The 22,641-nt window shown below is 45.9% G+C and overlaps 1 protein-coding gene across 3 annotated transcripts in view; it reads right to left on the bottom strand.

Annotated features, from left to right (window-relative positions):
* ST3GAL3 (ST3 beta-galactoside alpha-2,3-sialyltransferase 3) overlaps positions 1-22,641 on the bottom strand; it is a 156,380-nt gene that overhangs the window by 8,853 nt on the left and 124,886 nt on the right. For all 3 annotated transcript variants that reach the window (XM_036232888.1, XM_016123705.2, XM_016123707.2), the window contains 4 exons: positions 17,995-18,089; positions 14,029-14,092; positions 13,104-13,199; positions 12,617-12,803 (listed from right to left, as the gene is read on the bottom strand). In XM_036232888.1, coding sequence (XP_036088781.1) covers positions 12,617-12,803; positions 13,104-13,199; positions 14,029-14,092; positions 17,995-18,089 — 442 coding nt within the window. The remainder of the gene's footprint in view (positions 1-12,616; positions 12,804-13,103; positions 13,200-14,028; positions 14,093-17,994; positions 18,090-22,641) is intronic.

Raw genomic sequence — 22,641 nt, 5'->3', positions numbered from 1 at the left:
TACCTCTTCAGGCTGGTCTCCCTCTGCCTTCAATGCGTTGTCTCTGCTCCAGTCACGCCTGCCTCGTGTCTCCCCACCTCTGTGGCAACATCTCTTTCTCTAGCAGATTCTATCTGTCCTACCAGGGTCAGCTGGAAGGACAGGCCCTTGGGGCCACCTTCTCTGTCTCAACCCCAGTGATACCAAGTGCAGACCCCAGTCCGCCTTCCACTAGTTGTCTCTCTTTCTGCATCCAGGAGGCGTGTGTGCAAGGGAGGTAAAGGTAGGGATTACAGGACCCAGGAGGAAAGGAAAGGGTAGAGAAATGGCTTACATCATATACCGAACTAGGGAGGAGCCCCTCCTGGGAGGGCCAGATGTGGACCAAGAGGAATGGCAGGTGCCAGTCTGTGCCAGGCAAAGCAAGCACAGCCCCTGCCCGTTCTCCAGGGCTGGCAGACCCCAGCATTTCCCCACCAGGGGTTCCTGCCCACGACTGCCCCACACGCATCTAAAGAAGAGAAAGCACAGGGGCTGCTTGGGAGGGGTAGAGAGAGCCAGGAAGGTGCACAGCTGGGGCTTCCAGGTTAGTTTTTATAAATATTACTTTATTTACATCTTTTCACCTTTCACCCACTTCACAGGTATGGACCCGAAATGAAGCAACATGTTCAAGATCATGCAGGTGGCTGTGCCAAGATTCAAACACAAGTGTCATGACTCCAAGAGGGGTTTCTTTCTGCCACATCACTTATTACCAATCACTGTAGTTCCCATTGCAGGAAGACTGGGGTCAAGGACGAATGAGAGCTCCCTTCTTCCCTCCAGGAGCTCTAACGTGAGTTAGGGTCCTGCATCTCATTTCACAGAGGGGACTGAGACTCAGGCGAGAAGACTTGCTCACGGTGCACACATAGCTGGAAAAATCTGAGCTGGACCCAACTTCAGAACCTGGTTATGTCTGTGACATGAGAGATGCCCTCTCTGAAACCACGTCTCGGCTTTTCCCATGTGCTAAAAGTCCCATATGTAACCACTATGTGAAACTGTAGAAGTCAGCTCATTATTTCAAATGCTCTTTGAGAGTCTGACAAAAGCTTCCATAGGGAAGGTAAAGCTTCTGCCTGCCTTCCCAGCTTTACTCTTTTCCAAGAAAAGAAATGACTGATGCGACTGCTTAGATTTAGCACACTGTTACATTTACTAGTATGAGGTAAAGTCTCTCTATCTCTGTCTCTCACACACATCCCACTTTTTTAACTCCCTGCTCCTATGCAACGGTAGATACGTGGAGACAGAGTCGGCCTCCTGGGAGCAGCATTCTGGTCTCTGCCTCAGCTCAGCTGGGTGGTGGGAGCTCTACAGTTCTGACTGCCTTAGGGTCAGCAGCCAGCAGCAGTGCAGAGAAAGGTTGGGATTCAGGGGAAAAGGAGGCCTGTGTTTGGGTCTTAAGCCCCAGTGAGCCCTGTGTTGGAGCTCTGGAAACTGGCACAATGAATTGGCACAATTCAGGGTTTCTAATTACTTTTTTTTCCATCTGTCATTGTCCTGATGCAGAGTCCTCTCAGGAATTTCAGGGAGAGGAACAATAAGATGAAGATATGATTTGGGCATTTCCATGTTACCCCGGCCATAAAAATATTAAGGACCAACAAAACCTCAGCCTATCTCCTGAAATAAAAGCTGTGGCTTCTCTTCTCAGAAAAACACACACAGGCACATACACATTACATTTTGCATACCACTGTAAAAGGTCACAGAAAACCTGAAGTTAAAGGGATTTGCTGCCTTCAGGTTAGGAATCTCTGGTATAGGGGTGAGAAGAGATGAGAACCCAGAAGAATTCTGTAAACACTAACATCTAAGGGGTAGGTGGAAATAGAGGAACTCATGGAAGACACTGAGAACAGTAAAAGAGGCTAGAGGCACTAGGGAGAGTGTGGTGCAGAGGAAGATCATGGGCCTTGGAGTCTGGAAAGCCTGGGTCACATCTGGATCCCACATCTGTGTGACCTGGGCATGTTCTGTAATCTCTTTAAGCCTCAGGTTCCACATGCATAACAGGAATAACAAGACCTACTTCCCAGATAGTTGTGAGGATTATATACCAGATTTGGCATACAGCAAGAACTCAATAAATCTTATCTATTATGATGATGAGTGAGTGTCACAGAAGCCGAGAGAGTGAAGCAGAGGGTGTGGTCGGTGATGCCAGATGCCAGTGAGAGGCCAGTATACAGGCAGACATTCATGCAGATGGGGAGCCAGATATCCCTCTGGCTCCTTGCTGGAGGGCACGGGGCACCGAAGGCCTTCCTGCTGCTGGGTGACACTACCAAGTCTGCCACCAGAACACAGCCCCATCCCAGAAAGCCTAATCGAATCTGGCTCAAGGCCTCTCACATCTCATTTCCCAGGACACATCACGGAGACCTATAACGCCAGCCAATGACGCTGGCCCTGGAATGGTCAAACCACTCCTCAAGCCCAGCTGTGGGCTGCATTCTTTGTTGAATCCCTCCTCCTTCAGGAATGTCCCTGCCTCAGTCAAGTCTGGACCCAGCTCATCTGTGTGGAGCCGCCAGACTCCTGATGATGCAACTTGTTCTGCTTTTGTCAGAATAGCCAGGAGCGATGGGGGAAAGTATTTGGGAAGAAAGCGCCTTCCCAGCCAGGCTCCGCACTGTCTCCCTGCACCCCTGTAGGGTTCTTCCGCAGCCTCTTCCTCCCTCTGTAGACAGTCTATATGCCAAGATGAGAGGTCTGGAAGCAGAGAGACTAAACATGGGCTGGATTTCTGCAGCCAAGAGTAGGGCAGATGTGTTCACTCCTTCTGCCCCTGTCTTGGGACACGTCGCTAACTCTCACCGGGGTCGCTCAAGCAGCCACCAGGTCTCCCTGCCTCTATCCTGCCATCCTTTAATTCCTTCACCTCCCTACACAAATCTGATCTTGACATTCTCAAGGGTAAAATCTTCCGTGGCTTTCCACTGCCCATTGAAACATACTGTCAGGTCTGGTTTTTGTTTTTCTTATCCCAAAAGAGTTTGTAATTCAGTGGAAGAGACAGGGTTGTGTACAAATATCTCAATGCATGGTATGATTATTATTATGTAAGAAACTAAGAGGGGTTTAAAATATCTGCTATACTTATTTAAAATATACACATATAAGACATATCCAAAAAATACTCACATGCGTAGTACATAAAATGGGAGGAAGAGCCAGGTGGCATACTAAAAGAACTATAAGCAAAACAAAGAAAAGCTCGAAAAGAAGGCTATTTATGGATGTAAATGTTTCAGAGCCGAGGATTAACCTGGATCACTCGATCAACAAATACGTGAGTGCCTGTTATATATGTCATTTACTTTTTGTACAAATATAATCTATAATATTTCAGACAATGAACAACCCTCAAAACATCAATTACAATCATATAAAAAGATACCTTTAAGAAAATCTTGCCCAGTCTTCTTAGAGAAACTAAGGCCTAAGAGGTTTGTTTTCTTACCCAATCTATTTTCTGAGGGATCTAACCACCACGATTCTTTCCTAACAGACTGGAATTCAGACTGGAATCCTCCATCTCCCTTGACTTTCCCCTTTCTCTTGTCCCCAACTGCCCAATCTGTGGCTTCTGCGTAGACCCATCACACCCCTGCATCCTTCCCATCATGCTCTCATCAGCTCTGGGCTGCCTCAGTGATTGTTTTTGAACCCTGAACCCTCATTACTAACTCTGTATCCCTAGACAAGTTCTTTACCCTTTCTAAGTCTCATTATTCTCACCTATAAAATAGGGAAATATGACTAGTTGGTACTTTATAGTGTTGGTGCTATGACAATTAAAAGTCATGCACGTCTGTTTGGCACAAACCAGACCTACACTCTTAATTAGCTCACTAACTGCTGCAATTATTTGTCCTCAGGATAATGTCCAAGCTCCTTGATATGACTTTAGCTTCTAAGACCCTTCACCCTGTGTCCCCTGCCTGCCTAGCCTTATCTCCAGCCCTTGCCCCTACATCCATGTAGGGTCATCCTGACATTGTGGGGCCAGGTACAAAATTACAAATGGAAGTCCATATACCACACGTCTAAATTTGATTCTAAACATTTGAAAGTTACAAATCTAGGTATCAAAATGTTAAATAAAATATATTCTATCCTCCCTTGAAAAATGACCTGGAAAGCCAGGTGTGAATTTAGAATTCTGACTCCTAGAGATCTTTGCTGGACCATGGTGGTGCAGGGAGAGCTAGCCCCAGCCTGCCTCCCTTCTCTCCCCACTCCTGGTCCCATCCACACCATGAGAAGAATTGTGCATGCATGTGTGGATTCCCCTGCCCGCACATCTAAATTCTGCTCTCAGCCTCTGCAAGCAGCCCTCCTTGGGCTTAGGGGTCTATACAGGGAAGTGTATTCTGCCTTCAGAAGGATGGAAGTGGTTTTGGCACTGACTGCTAGGGCAAGAAATTCTGAGGTCTCTACTACCTGGTAATGGTCTAGCAAGGGAGGATGGGCTTGGGGTGGGCATTTCCCTCTTGACCTTGCATACTCCTCTTTGCTCCATGGCAAAGGGTGTGGCTGGGGGAGAGCCAGACACCATTCTTGCTGAAGTCTAAGGACACTACTGCACTCATGCCACATACATTATGAATTATTTTTAATTCGCTAAATAGACCCCAGTTGTTGCCAATGTTGTTCTCTGTACCCGAAACTTCATCATCATCTGGCTAACATCTACAAGAGGGTGGGGCAAGCAGTTTGGTCAGGGTCCAGGACTTATATGAGTGTCCTGGGGGCCAATAAATGGGGTGGCCAGACTTTCTTGACCAGGGTGGCACGTGTAGTCCTGTGCCCAAGCAATGCTCGCCTTGTTGAGTCTCACTTCGCAGAAGGTGATCGTCATTCAAAGATGAGCACCGTCACATGCACTCCCACTCATTCCATGTTGCGGTATAATGGAGAGCCACTTGGGGAAGCTTTTACTCTCTCCGTTGTACAGAAGGAGAAAATGGAACTTGAAGATGTGGGCTGAGGCAGAGGAAGAAACTGGCTTCCATTCCCAATATCAAGTCCAGTGCTATTACACTGACTTTACCTGTACCAAAGGAGAAAGGGCGAGAATGGCCATGATGGCTGGTCCAAGTGTCATCACCCTCTGCAGGGCTGCTGGACTGCTGCTGCTTTATGGTCTGTCAAGTAGTTGAACCATCATTTGCATAATAAATCCCTTAGGTTATATATGGGTTAGGCCATTATAAATAACATTGTAATAAAAATATTTGTGTGCAGATTTTTCCTTCCCTTGGGTCATGACTCTTGGTGCCAAGTGTCATTTCCTTTCCAAAAAGCTTGTCCCCATTTACACTCTGACCAGTGGCCTTTGAGAGCACCTGTCAATGCATTCTTGCCAAAATCATGTATTACAATTTAAACACATTCTTTAAAGATGTGGTAGGTGATAAATGGCATCCTGTTTTCTTCACATGAATTTCTCTGGCTGTTAGGAAAGTTAAACATATTTTTGTTGTTTAGGTTAAATTTCCTTCTGTGTAATCTGTTCAGTCTCCTGCCTGTTATCTGCTAGGATCCTAATGGCTTTCTTGTCAACTTTCCCAATAAAAACCATTTGTCATATTTTAAAAATATATTTATCTGAGTTTGGTGGTATTCGGTCTTTTTGTTGTTGTTTGGTTTAAACTTTTCATGTATTATCACATCTGATTTCTCCTAGCATTTCTGTCCCTTAAAAGTTCTTTTTCTTTCAGGCATTTGATTTCTATTTTACTTTCTTTAAAATTTCCTTTGGTTGTATTTTTATGTTTTGCTTTTTAGCCCATTTGGAATTTATTTTGATGTGTGCTCTGAGGAGAGGGTCAAAAAGCTTTTGAAAACTATATTTGGAAAACGCAATGAACAAAAAGAGGCGGCGGCTTGGGGCTGACTTTGTAATGCTGACAGACAAGTGAAAGAGGCTGAGCGCCAGGAACTGTTTGGTTTTCACTTCTTTATCAAGGAGAATGATCTTGGAACCACAGAGAGAAGATCAAACATGGTTAAGAGGAAAGAGATGCCCAGAAGAGGCCAGTGGAGAGCGAAAGGATGCAAGAGTCTGAATCTAAAAGAAGGCTCTCCCAGGGCCATGAAAGCAGCAAGAGCCCTGACCGGGAGGCGGAAGATCTAGGTTGGGATCCTGACTTTGTCAGAGGTTACTGCCTTACTCTGGGCCTCAGTTTCCACATTTATTCTTTCATTTATATATGCCAACTATGTTTTAAACACTGCTGGAGGTGATGGACTTAAAGAAATAAGCAGGACAGTTCCTGCCCTCTAGGGGCTTAAAAGAGTAGAGTGATGAGTTATGTTGAAATGTTGAAATGGAGCATGCTTCCCAGGATTTTGGCCATGAGCCTGTAAGAATCAGGGACTATCCCTAGAACCCAGCACTGTGCTGGGTACACAGTAAATGCTCACTGAATATTTGCTGACAAGCTGTTCCTTTACAGGGAGGCAGAAGTTGAGTCCACTGGATTTAGAATCAGAAGGTCATTGCCAGTAGAGAGAGGTTTGGAAACTAAGCTGGAGAGGGTTGAGAAACAGGAGAAAACATGGAGATGCATCATGAACAGGTGATGACTCTTTCCACAACCTGAAAGAGAAGGAGAGAGGGTGAACATAAGCTAAGGAGAGAGCTTTTATTTTTAAGGCGAGAGAGACCTGAACAAATTTATAGATTTAAGGATCCAGGAAAGAGGTGACAAAAAGAGAAACAAAATACAGTTCCTGAGAAGGTAGGAGGAAATAGCATCCAGAGCATAGGAGACGAATGACCTTGAACAGGAGAGGCACAGGGAAAGGATGGTGGAGGAGGGATGTAGAGGTGAATGGGCATGCAGGTAAGTCTGTATACTGGAGGCCGAGAAGTTGAGAGTTCTTGACTGTTGACCTTTATTTTACCTGCAGAGCTGGATATGAGATGTCTGCTTAGACTAGGGATGGAGGTATAGCAGAATTGAGGAAGATGGTAAGGGCAGGTTCTGAGAACAATGACCAAAGACAGGACACAGGAGTAGCAAGCAGCAGCAAGATGCTAGTAAGGTAACTCTACCAAGTATTGCCATCTCGGCTGTAGTTTCTCTCTCCATGGGTGATTCCCTGGTACTGAATTAGCTGGACACGGAGTCATAGGGAGGGGGAGTTGTCAAATGAAAAAGGCGGTATGTGAAGCATGGGGCTCCACATGATTTTGGTGGTTGACTTGGATTTGCTGAATGAAAGAATCAATGAATAAATGAGAGGTGTTATAGTGCGATGGTTAAAGGGACATTTGGTCCAAAATGCTGCTCTACCACTTATTCACAGTACTAGCCTCACGGGGTTGTTGAGATGGCTGGCTGAGATACTGCAAGCAAGTCCGGTAGCCCCGGGCCTGATATGTAGAAGGGCTTAGTGAATGGTAGCTTTTCTCATTTGCGCAGGCCATGGCTGGTAGGAGCCAGTCAGTGGAGGAGGATTCTAAGCAGAAAGGTGATGTGGTCAGATTTATTTCTTAGGAAGATCCCTGGGGCCATCAGGGCTGGATTTGAATTCAGCTCTACCACTTAACTAGTTGTGTGATCTTGATCAAGTAAATCATCCTCTCTGTGCCTCAGTTTCCTAATCCCCCCAAATGGGCATAACAGTACCCACTGTTCTAATAGGGTCATTATGAGAATTGAATGAAGGAATTCAAAGAAGGCTAGTATACTGAAGAGCTTAATAGATGACAGCTATGATAAGGATGATGGAAGGAGGAGGAGGGAGAGGACGAGGAGGACAAAGAAGAGGAGGGAGAGAGGCAGGAAGAGACAACAATGATGATGATTATGAGACACAGTAACCAAGAGGCCACAGATGAGAGTGATGAAGAGCAGCAGTGGGTGGTGATGATGTGAGTCCCAATTCCTGAGCACTTTTTTATTTGAGGATGGAGGAGCAATGGTTAGGATGTGGTAATGGGGAATGAGGATGGAGTCTTCTTGGCCCTCGCAGGGGAGAAGGGGTACATGTGAAAAGGTGGTGTCCACTGGAGATGGCTGCAAAGGAAAGGGTATCCCAGGAAAGCTTGTCTTAGGTTTGGAAAGGAGACTGTGGGGTGGGGACCGTGGATGCTGGCTCAGCAGAAACCGCACCAAGCAGCAGAGGCCATAGTGTGTCCCAGCCCCGCCACCCTTTTAAGGTGCCCGTCGCTGAGTCTCCCTTGAGGTGAGGTGATGTCCATACTGAGCTCCTTCTGGGCAAAGCCCATCCCAAGGCTCTGCATCCCTCTCAGAAACTGGAACAGAACATACGTTTAGGGGCAGACAGACATTCTTGGGCCTAGACCAGTAAGGCCTCCTATATGGGAATCTCCTATATGGTGTCCCTGTTTGCCCTGTGGATTTCCCAGACTCAGCCCACCCATGCTGCCTTTCCCCAGAGGCCCTGACCTCCTCTAGGCTTGGCCTCTGACCTCTGCTTTTAGGTCACCTCCTAGGTCAGGCTCTGAAGCCTAGATAGACAAATGCTTCACTCTTTAGTGTAACTGGGCTTTTCTAAGAGCAACAATAATGATTATAATTATAATAATAATGTTTTATTATTATAATTATAATAATAAAACAATAATTATAATAATAAAACAATAAATAGCATTAATAATTGCCACAGACAGCATTTACTGTTGATCACTAGGCTAGGTGCTTCTATGTTTCATCTGGTTTAATTTTAAAACGACCCTGAAAGATGGGTAATACCACTCCTGTTTCATAGATGAGACTAAATCTAAGGGGCCTAGGTAATTTGCCTAAGGTAACACAGCTAATAAGTCACAGCATCAAAATGTAAGCCTAACCTCAAAGCTCAAGCTGCCTTCCCGTCTTAAACTGTGTTGTTTTCCACAAATTCAGGGGCCTACTCTCCCTGTGCATGAATGTGGGGCCCTGCCCAGACTCTTAGATCCCTCTCTCCTTCCCCAAGGACTTAACTATAGCTGGAAAGTCAGGCCTGTGTCAAGGCTGTTCAGGAGCCCATCCCCACCAGCCCTTGTCTTCCCCCTCCTCCTGCCAAGCTAGAAGCATACCCACAGCAACTCAGCCTAGGCTTCTGGGCCTCCTCACTGAATTAAGCACCAGTCAGAGGCCACTCAGCAGTAAGGCCAGATTTCCAGTTTCAGAAGTGAGGACTGGAGGGGAGGAGGAGGAGGAGGAAGCAGCCAAGGGGATTGGGAAGGCAGATTCCTGGGGCCTCTGGGGAGAGGGGTGGGGGAGGCTGGCAGAGGGAGGAGGAATGGGGCCTGAGTGACTGCATGGGAAGCTGTGGCTCTCACATGTCCTGTCCTCTCCAGGCCCCAGGGCTCCTTGCTCAGGACAATGGATGGGGAGTCTCCAGCCTTTATCAAACATCAGGAAGATGCTCAGGCCACAGCACCTACCACACTACATTATAACTCTATAGTTTCAGGACTGTCTCTTTCACTAGACTGTGAGAAACTCTGGGTCAGAGTCTCTGTTTAATTCATCTTTGTATTCCTAGGGAGCAGCCTTGAGCCAGCACAGAGAACACTTCAGTGATAACCTGGCAAACACGTGAGTGCATAGGGGGATGGAACAACATGTGCCTCTAAGAATTTCACAGGAGCTGGAGGTTGCTCCCTCCCACCAGACTTACATATACCTACACCTCCATGTGCCGGGTCCCATCCTCCCTCTCAACCTCAGCTTCCCTACTCAGCAGTCACTGGCGCTCTTCTGAGATGCCATGAGCACTCGTAACCTGCTAAGAACTCCTCCACCTGCTTACTGGCTTGGTCAGGGCTCCTGGGAATCTGGGATAAAAAAGGGGCTTTTGTGAACTTATTTGGCATTATCTGTGCTACTGTCCAGTGAATCAGGTGACCAAATGGCCACAAATGGTGATGCGGAGAGGTCCGATATGGATGAAATAAGTATGGCCGGCCCTAGCACAGGCAGCTTTTTGGGTTGTTCAGTCTTCCTTTCTCACATCTTTCCATACCCTATCAGGACTCCTGGGTACCAGAAGATTACACACAATGAGCAACTGCTCACATAGTAATTGGCAGGCAGTATCTATGACTGAGGCCTAATACCTTTTCTAGGCCTTGGCTCCTGAACATAGAGCTGTCTCCTGCCAGAATGCTGCAGGTGAAGCTCCAGACAGGTGCAGAGAGCTCTCCGGTGTCCCAGAGGCTGCACGGTTAGAGGCTGCACCACTGCAGGGTTAGATGGGCACTAGACGGGAGGGGCCTGGAGAGTAGCCTCTCCCACATTTACCTAGGTCTCAGATGCCAGAGAAGTGAAGTAGAGCATGGAGAAGTCCTATGAAGGCATTAGTTCCGGGCTTGAGGTGGAGAAGAGTACTAAAAAGAGGCTTCCTGGGCAGCCAGGAGGGCCTGGGCAGGCTGCTCTGGGTGCTGTGACTGGTAAGGCCATGGGCATCATTGGCTTTCCTGTGTCAGCTCATTCTAAAGACCCAAATTATCTTTGATATTGGAACCAGGGAAGGCTCATAGAACTTCAAAGGACTCCTCTCTGTCTCCCCTCTCTCTTTCCAACTCACCCCATCAACCCTGCCAATGAGTTCTCACCAACACAAGGCTGGTCCCAGATCCCTGGGTATGGCCTGGACAGGACAGGACAGGACACAGACATCAACACAGGTGAGGGTGTGCTTGAGCACAGCCCATACTTCCTCATCCCAACTGCTCTTGTACCTTGGATCAGACTGCCACCACGGCCAGGCTAGGTGGTGTGCTCCCCAGAGTCTTCCTAGGAAAAGCGAGGCCCTGCTGTCTGTTCCTTGAGTGGCCTGGGTACAGTGAGTCTTCCAACTCTAGTTGGTTTCCTTCCTTTTCTCTTTCCTTACTCCTTTGGATGAACTGTAAGAGCTCTGAATCAACTGACGTCGGTGTTCTTGGAAGGAACATGTGATAACACGCACCTAGCTGGCCCTGACCTATCCCGCTGACCTCCTGATTTGGGCTGCCCAGCAGGAAGCAGGACCTGGTGTTTGAGCCAATTCCAGATCACTAATGGTGGTCAGGCACTGAGAGGTTAAAACAAACAAATGGGACCAGGGTCCTGCCCTCTGGGAGTACCTGTGGCAGGTGTCCATGGGAGAGGAAAGGATGTGGGAGGGGGTGGGCAGATGGTCAGAAGGCCAAGGTGAGAAAGCAGCTCCCAGGCTCTCTGCGGTTCACCAAGGCAGACCCAGTTTTCCTCCACTTCTCCTTTAAAAGTGCCTACCTGTGATCCCAATTCTATTGCCTTCAAGGCAAAGAGAAGGGTTCCCCCAGCCTCACATTCTCTGCCTTGTTTGCTTGACCGTGGGCATGCTTGCAGCAGGGGCTGGGTGAAGCCAAACCCTTTCCTCCCCTTTGGGGAGCCTGGCTCCGAGGTGGGCTCCCCTTCCCTACTGTCCCACCTACCTGAATTTTTGGACCTGACTTCTGTCTTCTCTCTTTTGCTACCTACTTGACACTGCCTGTACTTGGCCTTGCTTGGGAAAAGGCTGTGGAGTTAAACCAAATTGCATTGAGACCTCCACAGGCAAGTTAATCTGTTCCCGCCTCCCAACTCTCCTCTAAACCTCCAGAGAGAACAACCAGCTTCTTACTGTAGGCGGAGGGTCGTCTGTCACCATTCTCCTCTGGTAGGAGGCCTGGGTATTGGAAGATGAATGGCCTGAACTCTGCAGTGTCCCTCCCCTGGGGTGGCTGGTGACAGCTGGTTGAGGGAAGAGGAAGAACAGGCCTGGACAAGTTGGCAGGTGTCCCTGTCGACCCAGAGCTGAGACACAGGGCTCAGGAGGCGACTCAGTGGGTGGTCCATTAGGAGCAGTCTGATCATACTGGGCCACATAACCCCATAAAGAAACAGACCTTGACCACTGCCTGCCTAGAACAATGAGTGTAGAATCTGATCATTCTGAGTAGAACCAGACTCAATGGCAGGCTGGGGGCTCAACTTCAGGTCAGTGGTAAAAGTACAAAGTGGAGAGAGGCCAGGACTTATGTATGAGTTTGAGAATTGCTGTGCTGAAGTTGAGGGGTCTGCTGTCCCTCCAGAATGGCCCCAGGGTCTGAATAAGGCCTTTCTCCCTTGGCTGGGAATGAGGGTGGATCCACACAAACAGAGTCAGAGAGACCTCACAGAGAAGTAAGAGGGACTTGGGGAGGCAACTACAAGGTCAGGGCAGGAGAATATGAAGATTAGGAGTAATGCTAGAGATAGCCACGTAGGAGCTGTTCTTACCAGGGGATCTAGGGCCAGGAAAAGGCCTGCAGGAGCTGTTGAGGAGGGACTCAGGGTCTGGGTTGGGGTGTGGCTAGAGAAGGCTGAGAAAGGACCTGCAGCCTGGGTATCTGGAGGCAGATAGCAGATATCAGGAATATCAGCTCCAGGAGTTTGGGCCAGTCACCCTTGGCCTCTATGTCCCTTGGTTGTGTTTGGGTATCTTTCAGCTTTTGGTTATTAATGCTTCTTTTGAAAGCTTCCTCCTTGTTCTTTACTAGGTTCAGGGGAAAGGGCTGACTTGGAAGCTGGGAAAGGCCAGGACAAGAGGGGAAGGAGCTGGTGTACAGGGAGCTCACCACTCTCTCCTTGTAGACGATATACTTCAGCCACTTGAAGTCCTGCCACTTGAAGCCAGCGAGGACAAAGAGAGAATCACGTTCATATTGCTCAGGCCGCTGCATGGCGCCCTCGGGGTAGGTGATGCGTAGTGTAGTTTTGCTGCCCACGTCCTTCTCAAAGCCTTTCACTGGTGCTGAGTTCAGTCTACAGAGAGCAGGCCCAGTCAGAGCCTGCCTCGGGCTCACTGCCTATGGTCTGTGTGTCTGTTCGGGGAAGTACTCTTGTTGACCCCAGAACACCCCCAGTGCAGAGATTGGGGAGCCCAGGTCACCTAGTGCCACCTAGATTTCCACTACAAAATTGTCCAACCCAGGATTCTTCTTGAAGCTTCTGCTGACATTCCTGCCCAACTAGCCATATAGACAGACAGGTGTCAATGGGCTCAGGGACCAGGGTTTGGGCCAGGACACTTTGGTGCCCAAGGCACTGCTTCGGGGAGCTCACCTGACCACAATGTCATAGTCATCAATTCGTGACCCCAGAGACTTGTTGGCAAGGACACCTCCATTGCCCACGATGATGCAGCGGCGGCAGCTGAGGCTAAAGGGAGAGAGGCAGAGACCTCTGGAGAGCTGTCCACCAGGTCTCCTTCTTCCCTACCCCTTTGGCCCTTGACCCCATGCCCTTGGCCAAGCACAAGCTGGGATAGAGGAAGAAGACTGATGAGATTCTGGCAGCATTTCTGAGAAGAGGCCAGAATCACACTGTGGGTAGCTGGGCCACCTGGAACTCTCCAACACACCTAGTGGGTGTGGAAAGGGCTCGAAATTAGCTCTGGAGAGGTGAGGAAGAAGGTCCTGGGAGATGGCATTCTTCATTAAAGATACCTCAAGAGTTAGTGAGGTTTAGGCAACTTTCAGGAGAGAGGGAAGAGTGGGCTGAGCTTGAAGGCTATGCCAGAAAAGCAGGAAGAGAGGAATGGGACTGGAGGCTCTGGGACTCAGGGCTGGGCTTATATTCAACTCAGAAGCCCCTATGCTCCCAATAGCCACCAGAGGACCCTACTCATTTTGCTCTCCTGCCCCTGATCATGGGGCTTCCTCCATCTACAGTCTCTTGGCTTCAGAACTGTCATTGCCTCCTAGATGTAAGCCATGGCTTCTTCAGCTGCTACCACCACCTAGCTCCTTAGTTCCAATGCTGGGGATATCCCAGTTTAGTGTCTTTAGTTTTGCCCCCAGAATCCTGCTATCTGAGGACTTAGATGTCTTGCCAACAGGGTGCAAGCCCAGCTGGACTGCCCCCTTTTTGCTCACCTACCCCAGCATGTGAATTGTGTGCATGTGTGGATATGCTGGAGAATCTGCTCATGTCCAGGATAGGCTCGCTGCTCACTGAGGGGCAGGAGGCTGGGCAGCGAGTGGCTCACCTGTCCAAGGCCGGAGTCAGGCGGTACTGTTTGGTGACTGACAAGATGGCTTTGATCAGATTGTCTGTGGATAGAGGAGAGAGGTTACTGTTAGAGGGTCACTTTAAGTTCCCATGACATGTCTGGCCAATGAGCCAACTTGAAAGCACATGTTCCTGGGGCTAGGGAGGAGGTGAAGGTGGCGAGAGGAACCTCTGGGCACTAGGTTAGCTGGGCCACTGGCCTGTCTCCCTGAGAAAGGAGATGAGGGCAGGAGAACAGGTAGGCACTCAGCTCTGCCTGGAGCCAGTCTTCAGCCACCAGCATGCAGTTTCTTCCCTAGCCCTTCCTTGGCAGTCTCATCTGGCTTTGGAGGCTCTGCAGTCAGGCCCCAGGACATGCGTCCTCAGGCCTGGGCCTTGCCCGGGATGGGAGTACTTGCTCAGAGATGGACTACATTGTGCTCATTCCTGTGCCCCCACCAAAGAGATGCCAGAGAGCCAATGAAGAGGAAACCAATGATGAAGAGAAGAGCGGTCCCAGTCAGCTAGCCCAGCCAGACCACTCTGCCTCATTTCTTCCCTTTACTTCCTCCCTTGAACACTACTGACCTCTAATCCTGTTATTGCCAGGCTGTGTCTACCTCCTTACCTCCTTACCTCTTCAGTCCCTGAGGCCTGGCATCTGCCCACCTGCACTCCACTCAAGCTGCCCTCAGCAAGGGCCTCATGACCTCTGTGCTCGCAGATCCTGTGTCCACTAGTCAGACCTCTTTCTTCTTGGTCTCTCTCTGGCTTCTGAAATGACGACTGCTCTCTTTTCAAACTCTGGTATAATGAGAGCATTATAATATAATGTATAATGATGTAAGCTTTGCAGTTAAATCCTGGCTCTGCTACTTAAGACCTTAGAAAAGTCACTTACTTTCTTTGCACTTTAGCTTTCTCATCTTTCAAATGAAGATGGTAATTCCTACTCTGCAGACTTGTTAGAAAGATAAAAAAGATAATGTGAATAAAGATTTAAAGCTCAAGTAAGTAAATTGGTACAACCTTAAAAATATCAAGTATCTTAATAATATCAAGTGAAGATGTAGATGTGCATAGACCGAGATCTCTTAACTCTACCCTTAGGTGCACAGCATTATAACATCCAGACAAATGTTTAAGGAGACTTGCACGAGAATGGTCTTTGCTGTAATAGCAAAACATTAGAGGTAATGTAAATGTCCACCAAAGGAAGGAAAATAGAGTAAATGTGGTACACAGAATACTATACAGCAGTAAAAACAAATACACAAATAAACAAATGACCTAGAGCTATATGTACCAATACAAATAAATCTGAAGAGCATAAGCAAAAAAATTAATTTGAAAAATACACAACTACACACACACACACACACACACACACACACACTACTATTTATAAAGTTTAAAAACATGCAAAACCGATGGCATTTATTTAATGGAAATACATATGTTGTAGAAATATATAAATAGGCATTGGAATGATAACACCAAAACCAGGATAATGGTCTCCTGGGTCAGAGGGTCATGGAATGGGAAGGAGCCACACAGAGCTTTAATTGTATCTCATGTTTTATTTATTAAGCTGTATAGAGTACATGGGTGCTCATTATATTAGTCTTTTTGCTTTTATATATATATATATAAAATATATATTTTATTCACTTGATATAATTTACACAACTTCCAATTTTACATATTTGACCCCTTTTACTCCATCTATCTCCCCCCTCCCCTCTCCCTTCCACCCTCTGGAAACCACTAGTCTATTGTCCATGTCCATGAGTCTCCGTTTGTTTGTCCTGTTGCTTTAGGTTTATATTTTACATATAAGTGATATTACGTGGTTTTCAATTTTTTCTGTCTGGTTCATTTCGCTTAGCATGATTATCTCAAGGTCCATCCACGTTGTCGCAAATGGCAGTATTTCATCTTTTCTTATGGCTGAGTAATATTCCATTGTATATATGTACCAAAGCTTCTTTATCCAATTATCTATTGTAGGACACTTCGGTTACTTCCATGTCCTGGCCACCATGGATAATGCTGCCAAGAACACTGGTGTGCAAATATCTTTATGATTTTTTATGTGCCTGAAATGTCTCACATAAAGGATGCCTCCAAAATTAAAAATAACCACCTCATAATTTTTTACAAGACAGGATGGGAGACACTGTGAAATGCAGCTGGGAGGTCAGTTTAAGGTCTAAAAAGTATCCTTTGGACCTCATGGGAGCACTAAGCAGTTTCACTGCAATGGGGGAGGGGAGACATTTTTTCAGGAGTAAATGGTGAGAGAGGAGACAGAAGACACAGCTAATCTTTCCAGAAGTTGAATGGGAAAAAGAAACAAACATTTAAGGCATGTTCTATACTAAGTGCCTTCGGATATACTTTACAGTGGCTTTAGGGAGGGCCACAGATCCCCTCCTTTTTCCCACTTCCAATTTCACCTCTGAGGAAGCATATGACCACTTATTTGCCAACTGGGTTTTTGTTTTCTAGGAGGGGAACCTTAGCAGAAAGGGCATAAACTTTTGGGCTCTCTCTTCTTGCTGGCAGCAGTGGCTCTGCATTGGCCTTTCCTGGCCTTGGTAGCTTAGTAGGATCCAAGGGTTGGGTGAGGATTTAGAAGAAAGGAGCAGGCTGCTTGGCTACGTGCACCCAAGAAAAAGGAGAACTTTAGATGGTTCAGCCCTACTCATTAGATCTGTCCTTGGAGGTTTGGGGTCAAAGCTCCAGTTTAAGAGTGTCCTTTTGCTGGCCACTGTCTTCTTTTCAAGGAGGAGTAGGCTGGCTGAGAGTTCAGGTATTCTTGGGTTCCCTGACCAAATGACATGAGCCCTTTAACAGTCATCTTATTTAATTCTGACCACAACCAATTACAATGGTATTATTCTCTCCATTTACCTGCTAAAGAAACTAAAGTACAGACAAGTTAAGTAACTTGTCCAAGGTCACAGCTAATAAAGAGGTAGTACTGGGGGATCTGATCCATCTGATTCTAAAGCCCACTCTACCAAGCCATGAAATAGTACAGGAACTTGACAAGAAAACAGAATTGTGAAACTATCAGAAATGAAAGTCTTAAAAAAAAAAATTTATGCAGGATAGTGTATTTAGTCAATATTTTTGTTTCATTCGACATTCAGTAAAAGTAGAGCTACTAAAAATAGGAGTTCTGTAAGATTTTTGACATTTAAAAGGAATATATCAAAATAGCAAAATCTATTAAACTGCACGTAAATAGAGACACATTTAAAAAATTTTAACTTCTCTCAATATTAAGTAAACACAAACTCTTCTAGTTTTAGACAGTTACCCAAAGAGTTTCACATTCCGGCGTGTGAGCGTCTTGCTAAGCTTTCAACAGCTAGGGATGGGAAAGTCCTAAGTCAGGAGGGTACTGTATGGGTGAGGTCCCTGTGGCAATGGAAGTAGATAGTTCTGAGACTATAGGAGTGAAAGGTTAGCCTTGGACAAGATAGGAAAGGACTGGAGGGAAAACTAGGTAAAAGTGAAAAACGTCAGGAGGGGGTAATGAAGGAGCCTGGGGGCACTCATAGGGGATGGGCTCTATTTTTTTCTGGGATTTCCCCTCATATCTAACCCCTCCTTTTCCGTGATCTCACAACACTGTTCTTCCCTCATCAGAGCCCTACTGTCCTGTACTCTAAATGTCTGTATCTCCACTAGACTGGAGAGGGACCCTATCTGTCTACTCCACTGTTGTATACCTAGCCCCAACAAAATGATGGGCTCTGAGTAAATATTCCATTAAAGTAGTAAGAAAAAGACAGGAAGGGAAAGGAGGGAAGGTAAGGCGTTGTTGAGAGTAGGGGAGCAGAGAAGAGCCCCAGCATGGGGACTTCTGAGGGTACTTATCCTGTCCTGAAGTGTAGGGAGACAGTCTGGGAGATGAGATGTTAATGTAGAGGGGTCAGGGTTCCCAACATACCTTGACCTTTGATCCCAAAAGGTGGCACAAATTCTCGGATCCTGGCCCACTTGCGGAAAGAGTCATCCAGGAACATGGGTGCGGGCTTGGAGAACCTGGAATACAATAGGGCTGTGAGGATCCCCAAATGCAAAAGGCTGGAGTATTGGTGGGCTCAGCTGGAAGCCACCTTCTCATATTCCAGCATACCCTTCCTACCCCAGCCTGTTCGCTGGGTAGGTGCTGTGTGGGGTCTGACAGATCTTGTTCAGTAGAGCCCGAGTTTAAAGAAGCAGGCCTGGCCAGTCCTCATGTGGCCAGCTGTAGGAGTTGGGAGATAAGACCCGCTCATCAGTGGAAGCTCTCTGGCAGGTTATCCAGGCATGCATCCATCAAATAGTCATTGCTGCCCACACTGTTCTTATAATCTGGGGACACAGAGATGAGACACTGTCCAGTGGGGTGGAAAAATAACTCAAAATACAGCCAGAGCAGGGAGAGAGAATTCTGGAGAGAATCCTGGGAGATGGACCACCCAGGGTGAAGAGAAAGGAGAATTCACGATGAGAGGGCAAAGCACGTGAACAGCCATAGGAGACAAAGAACAAAACTGCAGTATCCTGTAGCTGGGAGGCAGGGCTAAGGGGGAAGCTTCAGACAAGCAGGAGCCTGAGAACATTTGCTGGCCGAGAGAAGGACAGAGGGAACACGAAGCTCCTCAGGAGGTGAGGGATTGCTACAGAGGTTAAGGAGAGGGGGTAATTTTGGCCTGCAGGAAAGATGGGAGAGAAGGAAGGGTGAAATGATGCTGAGTTGTGGAGAAGGCAAAAGGCATGTTTCACTTTTCTGAGGAAAGCAGATAAGGGCAGGGTGCAGGCCTGGGGAGGCCAGGACAAAGTCAGATGGGGCACACCTGGGTACAGTGAAAAGGTACAGGAGGAATCAAGCTCTTCAGAGATGCCTGGACAGCACGACTTCACATGGAATGAAGGATCCTGGTTTTGAGGCCTTTTCCAGGACACCTGGCAACCTGGAAGGTGGCTAGCACCTAGTTTTCTACTGTATGTTGAGTCTTGCTTGGGGCCTGCTTAGGGTCTTCTTGGCCGAGAATGGATGTGTGAAGGTCTAGGCCTTGGTGGCTCCATCTCTTCTCTTTCAACTTAACCTGAACCAGTCACTGAAAAACTGAAAACTGGAAAAGAGGTCCCCCAAACCTAGAAGCTAGAACTTACCCCCGCTAATATACTCTAACTCAAGTACATATTTCTCATTCCTGTCATCACTAGCGCCATTATAATCACCATGCCCAAGACGTATTACATCAGTAATCACTCAGAGGTCTAACGTTATTAGAGCTTGATGTGAACTTGAAAGAGGCAGAAAACTTTCAGTCCTTCTCCCTCTCCCATTGCTCGCTGCTAAGAAGAAGTTGTCAACACTTGACAGCACAGAAAGGCTATTCCTGCAAAGCTGCTTTCTCTTGGATTTCTGAGTTAGCTCACTTCCCTTCTGTGTGTAAGGGTCATGCATGTTTCTCATACCTGGTATATAAAACCTAATGGAATTAGTATATCTGATGTTATACCAGAGGCACTAAGGATCCTGGCCACAGGCCACGTGCAATAGCAAAGGAAATCAGGTCCCTAGGAAGGCATGCAGGAAGAATATCTCCTTCTGCGTCAGGGATGAGCTTATAAAAGTTTTGCAAAGTTTCTCAGTCATGCTTGGACAGGATTTTATCTGCTTCCCTGTATATACTGGATGTCATATGCTAATAAAATCCCCTAAAGATCCAGCCAAATAGTCTCAACATTTTTCCTTCTTTCTCTAATTAGAAAGTTTATTATGTTAATTTTTACTCCAAAAAACCCCTCATTTTTGGTGTGAATTATAATATGTTAATTTTGGGGGAAAATACAGACAGGTGTACACACACAATCAATAAAAAACACCCATTAGCCTACAACACAGACACAAATTAACCTTTTGCTATCTATCTGGTACTGATTTTCCTTTGCCATATTATGTTTTAGACTGCTCTGTAGACTGTTTTTACTTTATATATCATGAAAGCATTGCTATAGAAATGGTACAACTTCTCTCCTAATTCACAGAGAGCAGATCAAGCAGCAAAACTGTAAACTGCTTGGTAACCAGACACAAATCAACGTGCCACCCCCCCCCCCGCCCCCAATCAAATGTACAAAGATACACAAATGAAAATACCATAAAAAAGGTAGGAGTTGCAATAGCAGTGTTATGGACTAAAAGTTTGCGCCCCCCCCCCCCGCCCAAATTCATATGTAGAAATTTAATCCCCAATATGAAGGTATTTAGAAATGGAGGTCTCTGGAAGGTAATTAGGTCACGAGGCTGCGGCCTTCATGAATGGGCTTAGTGCCCTTATACGAAGAGGCCAGAGAGCTAATTAGCTCTCTTTCCTCCACATGAGAATATAGGAAGTCACTGTCAACAACCCAGAAGAGAGCCCTCATCAGAACCCAACCAGGCGGTCACCATGATCTCAGACTTCTGGCCCTAGAACGGTATGAAAACCTGCTGTTGTTGATAAGCCACCCAATTTACGGCTTTTTATTATAGAAGCCAGAGCTAAGACAATAAGTAATAGGTTAGAAAAATTCAAGGGAGAGATCATGGCAAAAAGCATTAAATAGGCCTGATAAGGGTTTCTTAAAAATCTTTGCCTCTATGTATTTATTTCTTGTCCTTATTATCCGTTTTCAAACATTTTCCATTTCACCTCACTCGTCTGTTGGACCCTCATGTTTTAGATTCTTACTTTGTAGACCCTCTTGTATTCCTTGAAAGTTTGAGCCTGCTCTGCTCTAACATTTCTTTCTGTTAGTTTCAGCTCTTTCCTATTGTGCAAAGGCTACTCTTTTTCCTTCTGTGTATTTATTTTAAAAACTTTTTATTATAGAAAATTTCAAACATGTACAAAAGTTGAAAAACAAAACTTAACCCAGTACAGTGAACCACTCCCCCCTCAGGGACTCATTACCCAGATGTAGCAATTATTAATCACGGTCAATTTTGTTCCTTTTATACTCCATCCACTTTCCTTCTGTATTATTTTGGAAAAATCTCGGTATCATGCTACTTCACCCATAAAATATTTCAGCATTAATTTCTAAAAGATTACCTTAAAAAAAAAAAAACCCAAACAAGTCCTTTTAAAACCATTGCTACACATAAATCACACCTAAAAAACTAACTATAATTTAACAGCAATAAATATCTAGTCAATTTTCAGATCTCTCCTATTGTCTCATTTATGTTCGTCACTTATTTTAATAGTTGGTTTTTGTAGATCAAAATGAAAGCATGGTCTACACATTGAATTTGGCTGATATCTATGTCACTTTTAAGTCCATAGGGTTCCTCCTCTCTCTTTTTCCCCCTTTGGCTTTTTCATCTTGGCTTCTGAATCTTTCTGACACATTCCAGCAATCTTAAATAATATCCTTGCTTTATAGTACGTAAAGATGTTCCAGGCTCATCTTGTATCTTTCTTGCCTCCGCTTGGAATCAATCACTTTCCCAAGGAGCCCTGGTTCCTATCAATTGAAAATGGTATCTCTTGCCCAGGTTTCTACAGGGTTATTTGTCTTTTTCTTCTCCCCTCTCCCCAGCTTTATTGAGATATAACTGCCATATGACATTGTGTCAGGTTAAGGGGAACAATGTGATTTGATACGCTTACATACTGCAACACGATTATCTCCACAGTATTAGCTAACAATCTTCTCTTTTGAAGCTCTTTATATATTACATATATAAGCCCTCTGAATATAATTACAAATATTTCTCCCAGATTGCCTGTTGATTTACTTGGCTTATTGTGTTTTCTTGCTTTTTTCTTTTTTCCTTCTTTTGCAATAGACTTTTAAAAATGTATTCAAATTTATCAATCTTTACCCTTATTAGTTCTAGATTTTGAGTCTTAGAAAAGTTTTTTTCATTCTTAGGGTATATTTCTTTGCTGGCTAGAATCCCTTCTCTTCAATCTCTCTTTTGCCAGGACCTTGTACCCCCTATTCCATGGTCTTTTTGTCCCATCTACTATGCAAAATCCATTTAGAGACTAATTTAATCCTATACTCTGGTATTTTTTTAGACTTGAAGTGCTGGTAGAACACACACAGATGGCCACACCCCATGCACTCACAGGGTCTGATGCCACTACAAATTTATGTACTTGAACCCTCAAAACTTTGCTCATAGCTATTCCAAACCTTCTCCATTCTCCATAAACTCTTTATCCTTTCCAACTTTCTTAAAGCAGATGTCTCTTCCCTAGCTTCCTTCTCCATTCTCCATAAACTCTTTATCCTTTCCAACTTTCTTAAAGCAGATGTCTCTTCCCTAGTTTCGCAGACAAACCAAGACCATCAGACAGAATCTCCTTCAGCTTCTTGCTTCCCTACCCCACCCCTACGTGCACCAAAGCTGATCTTCCCAACATGCCATGGATCTCATTCCTATTCGTTTCCTTCTAAGCACACAATCAAGCTCAGGTGTCTTTGATGTGAAAATAAACACACTTTCCTGACCATGTATATCCCTTTTAACTACCAATCTCTCTCTATCCCTTCAGGGCAAAACTTCTAGAAAAAGCAATGGATATTCTGTCTCGTCTTCCTCGCT

Source organism: Rousettus aegyptiacus, unplaced genomic scaffold (assembly GCF_014176215.1).
Source record: "Rousettus aegyptiacus isolate mRouAeg1 unplaced genomic scaffold, mRouAeg1.p scaffold_m13_p_1, whole genome shotgun sequence".
Taxonomy (NCBI): Eukaryota; Metazoa; Chordata; class Mammalia; order Chiroptera; family Pteropodidae; genus Rousettus; species Rousettus aegyptiacus.
This window is presented reverse-complemented; position numbering and strand designations above follow the sequence as displayed.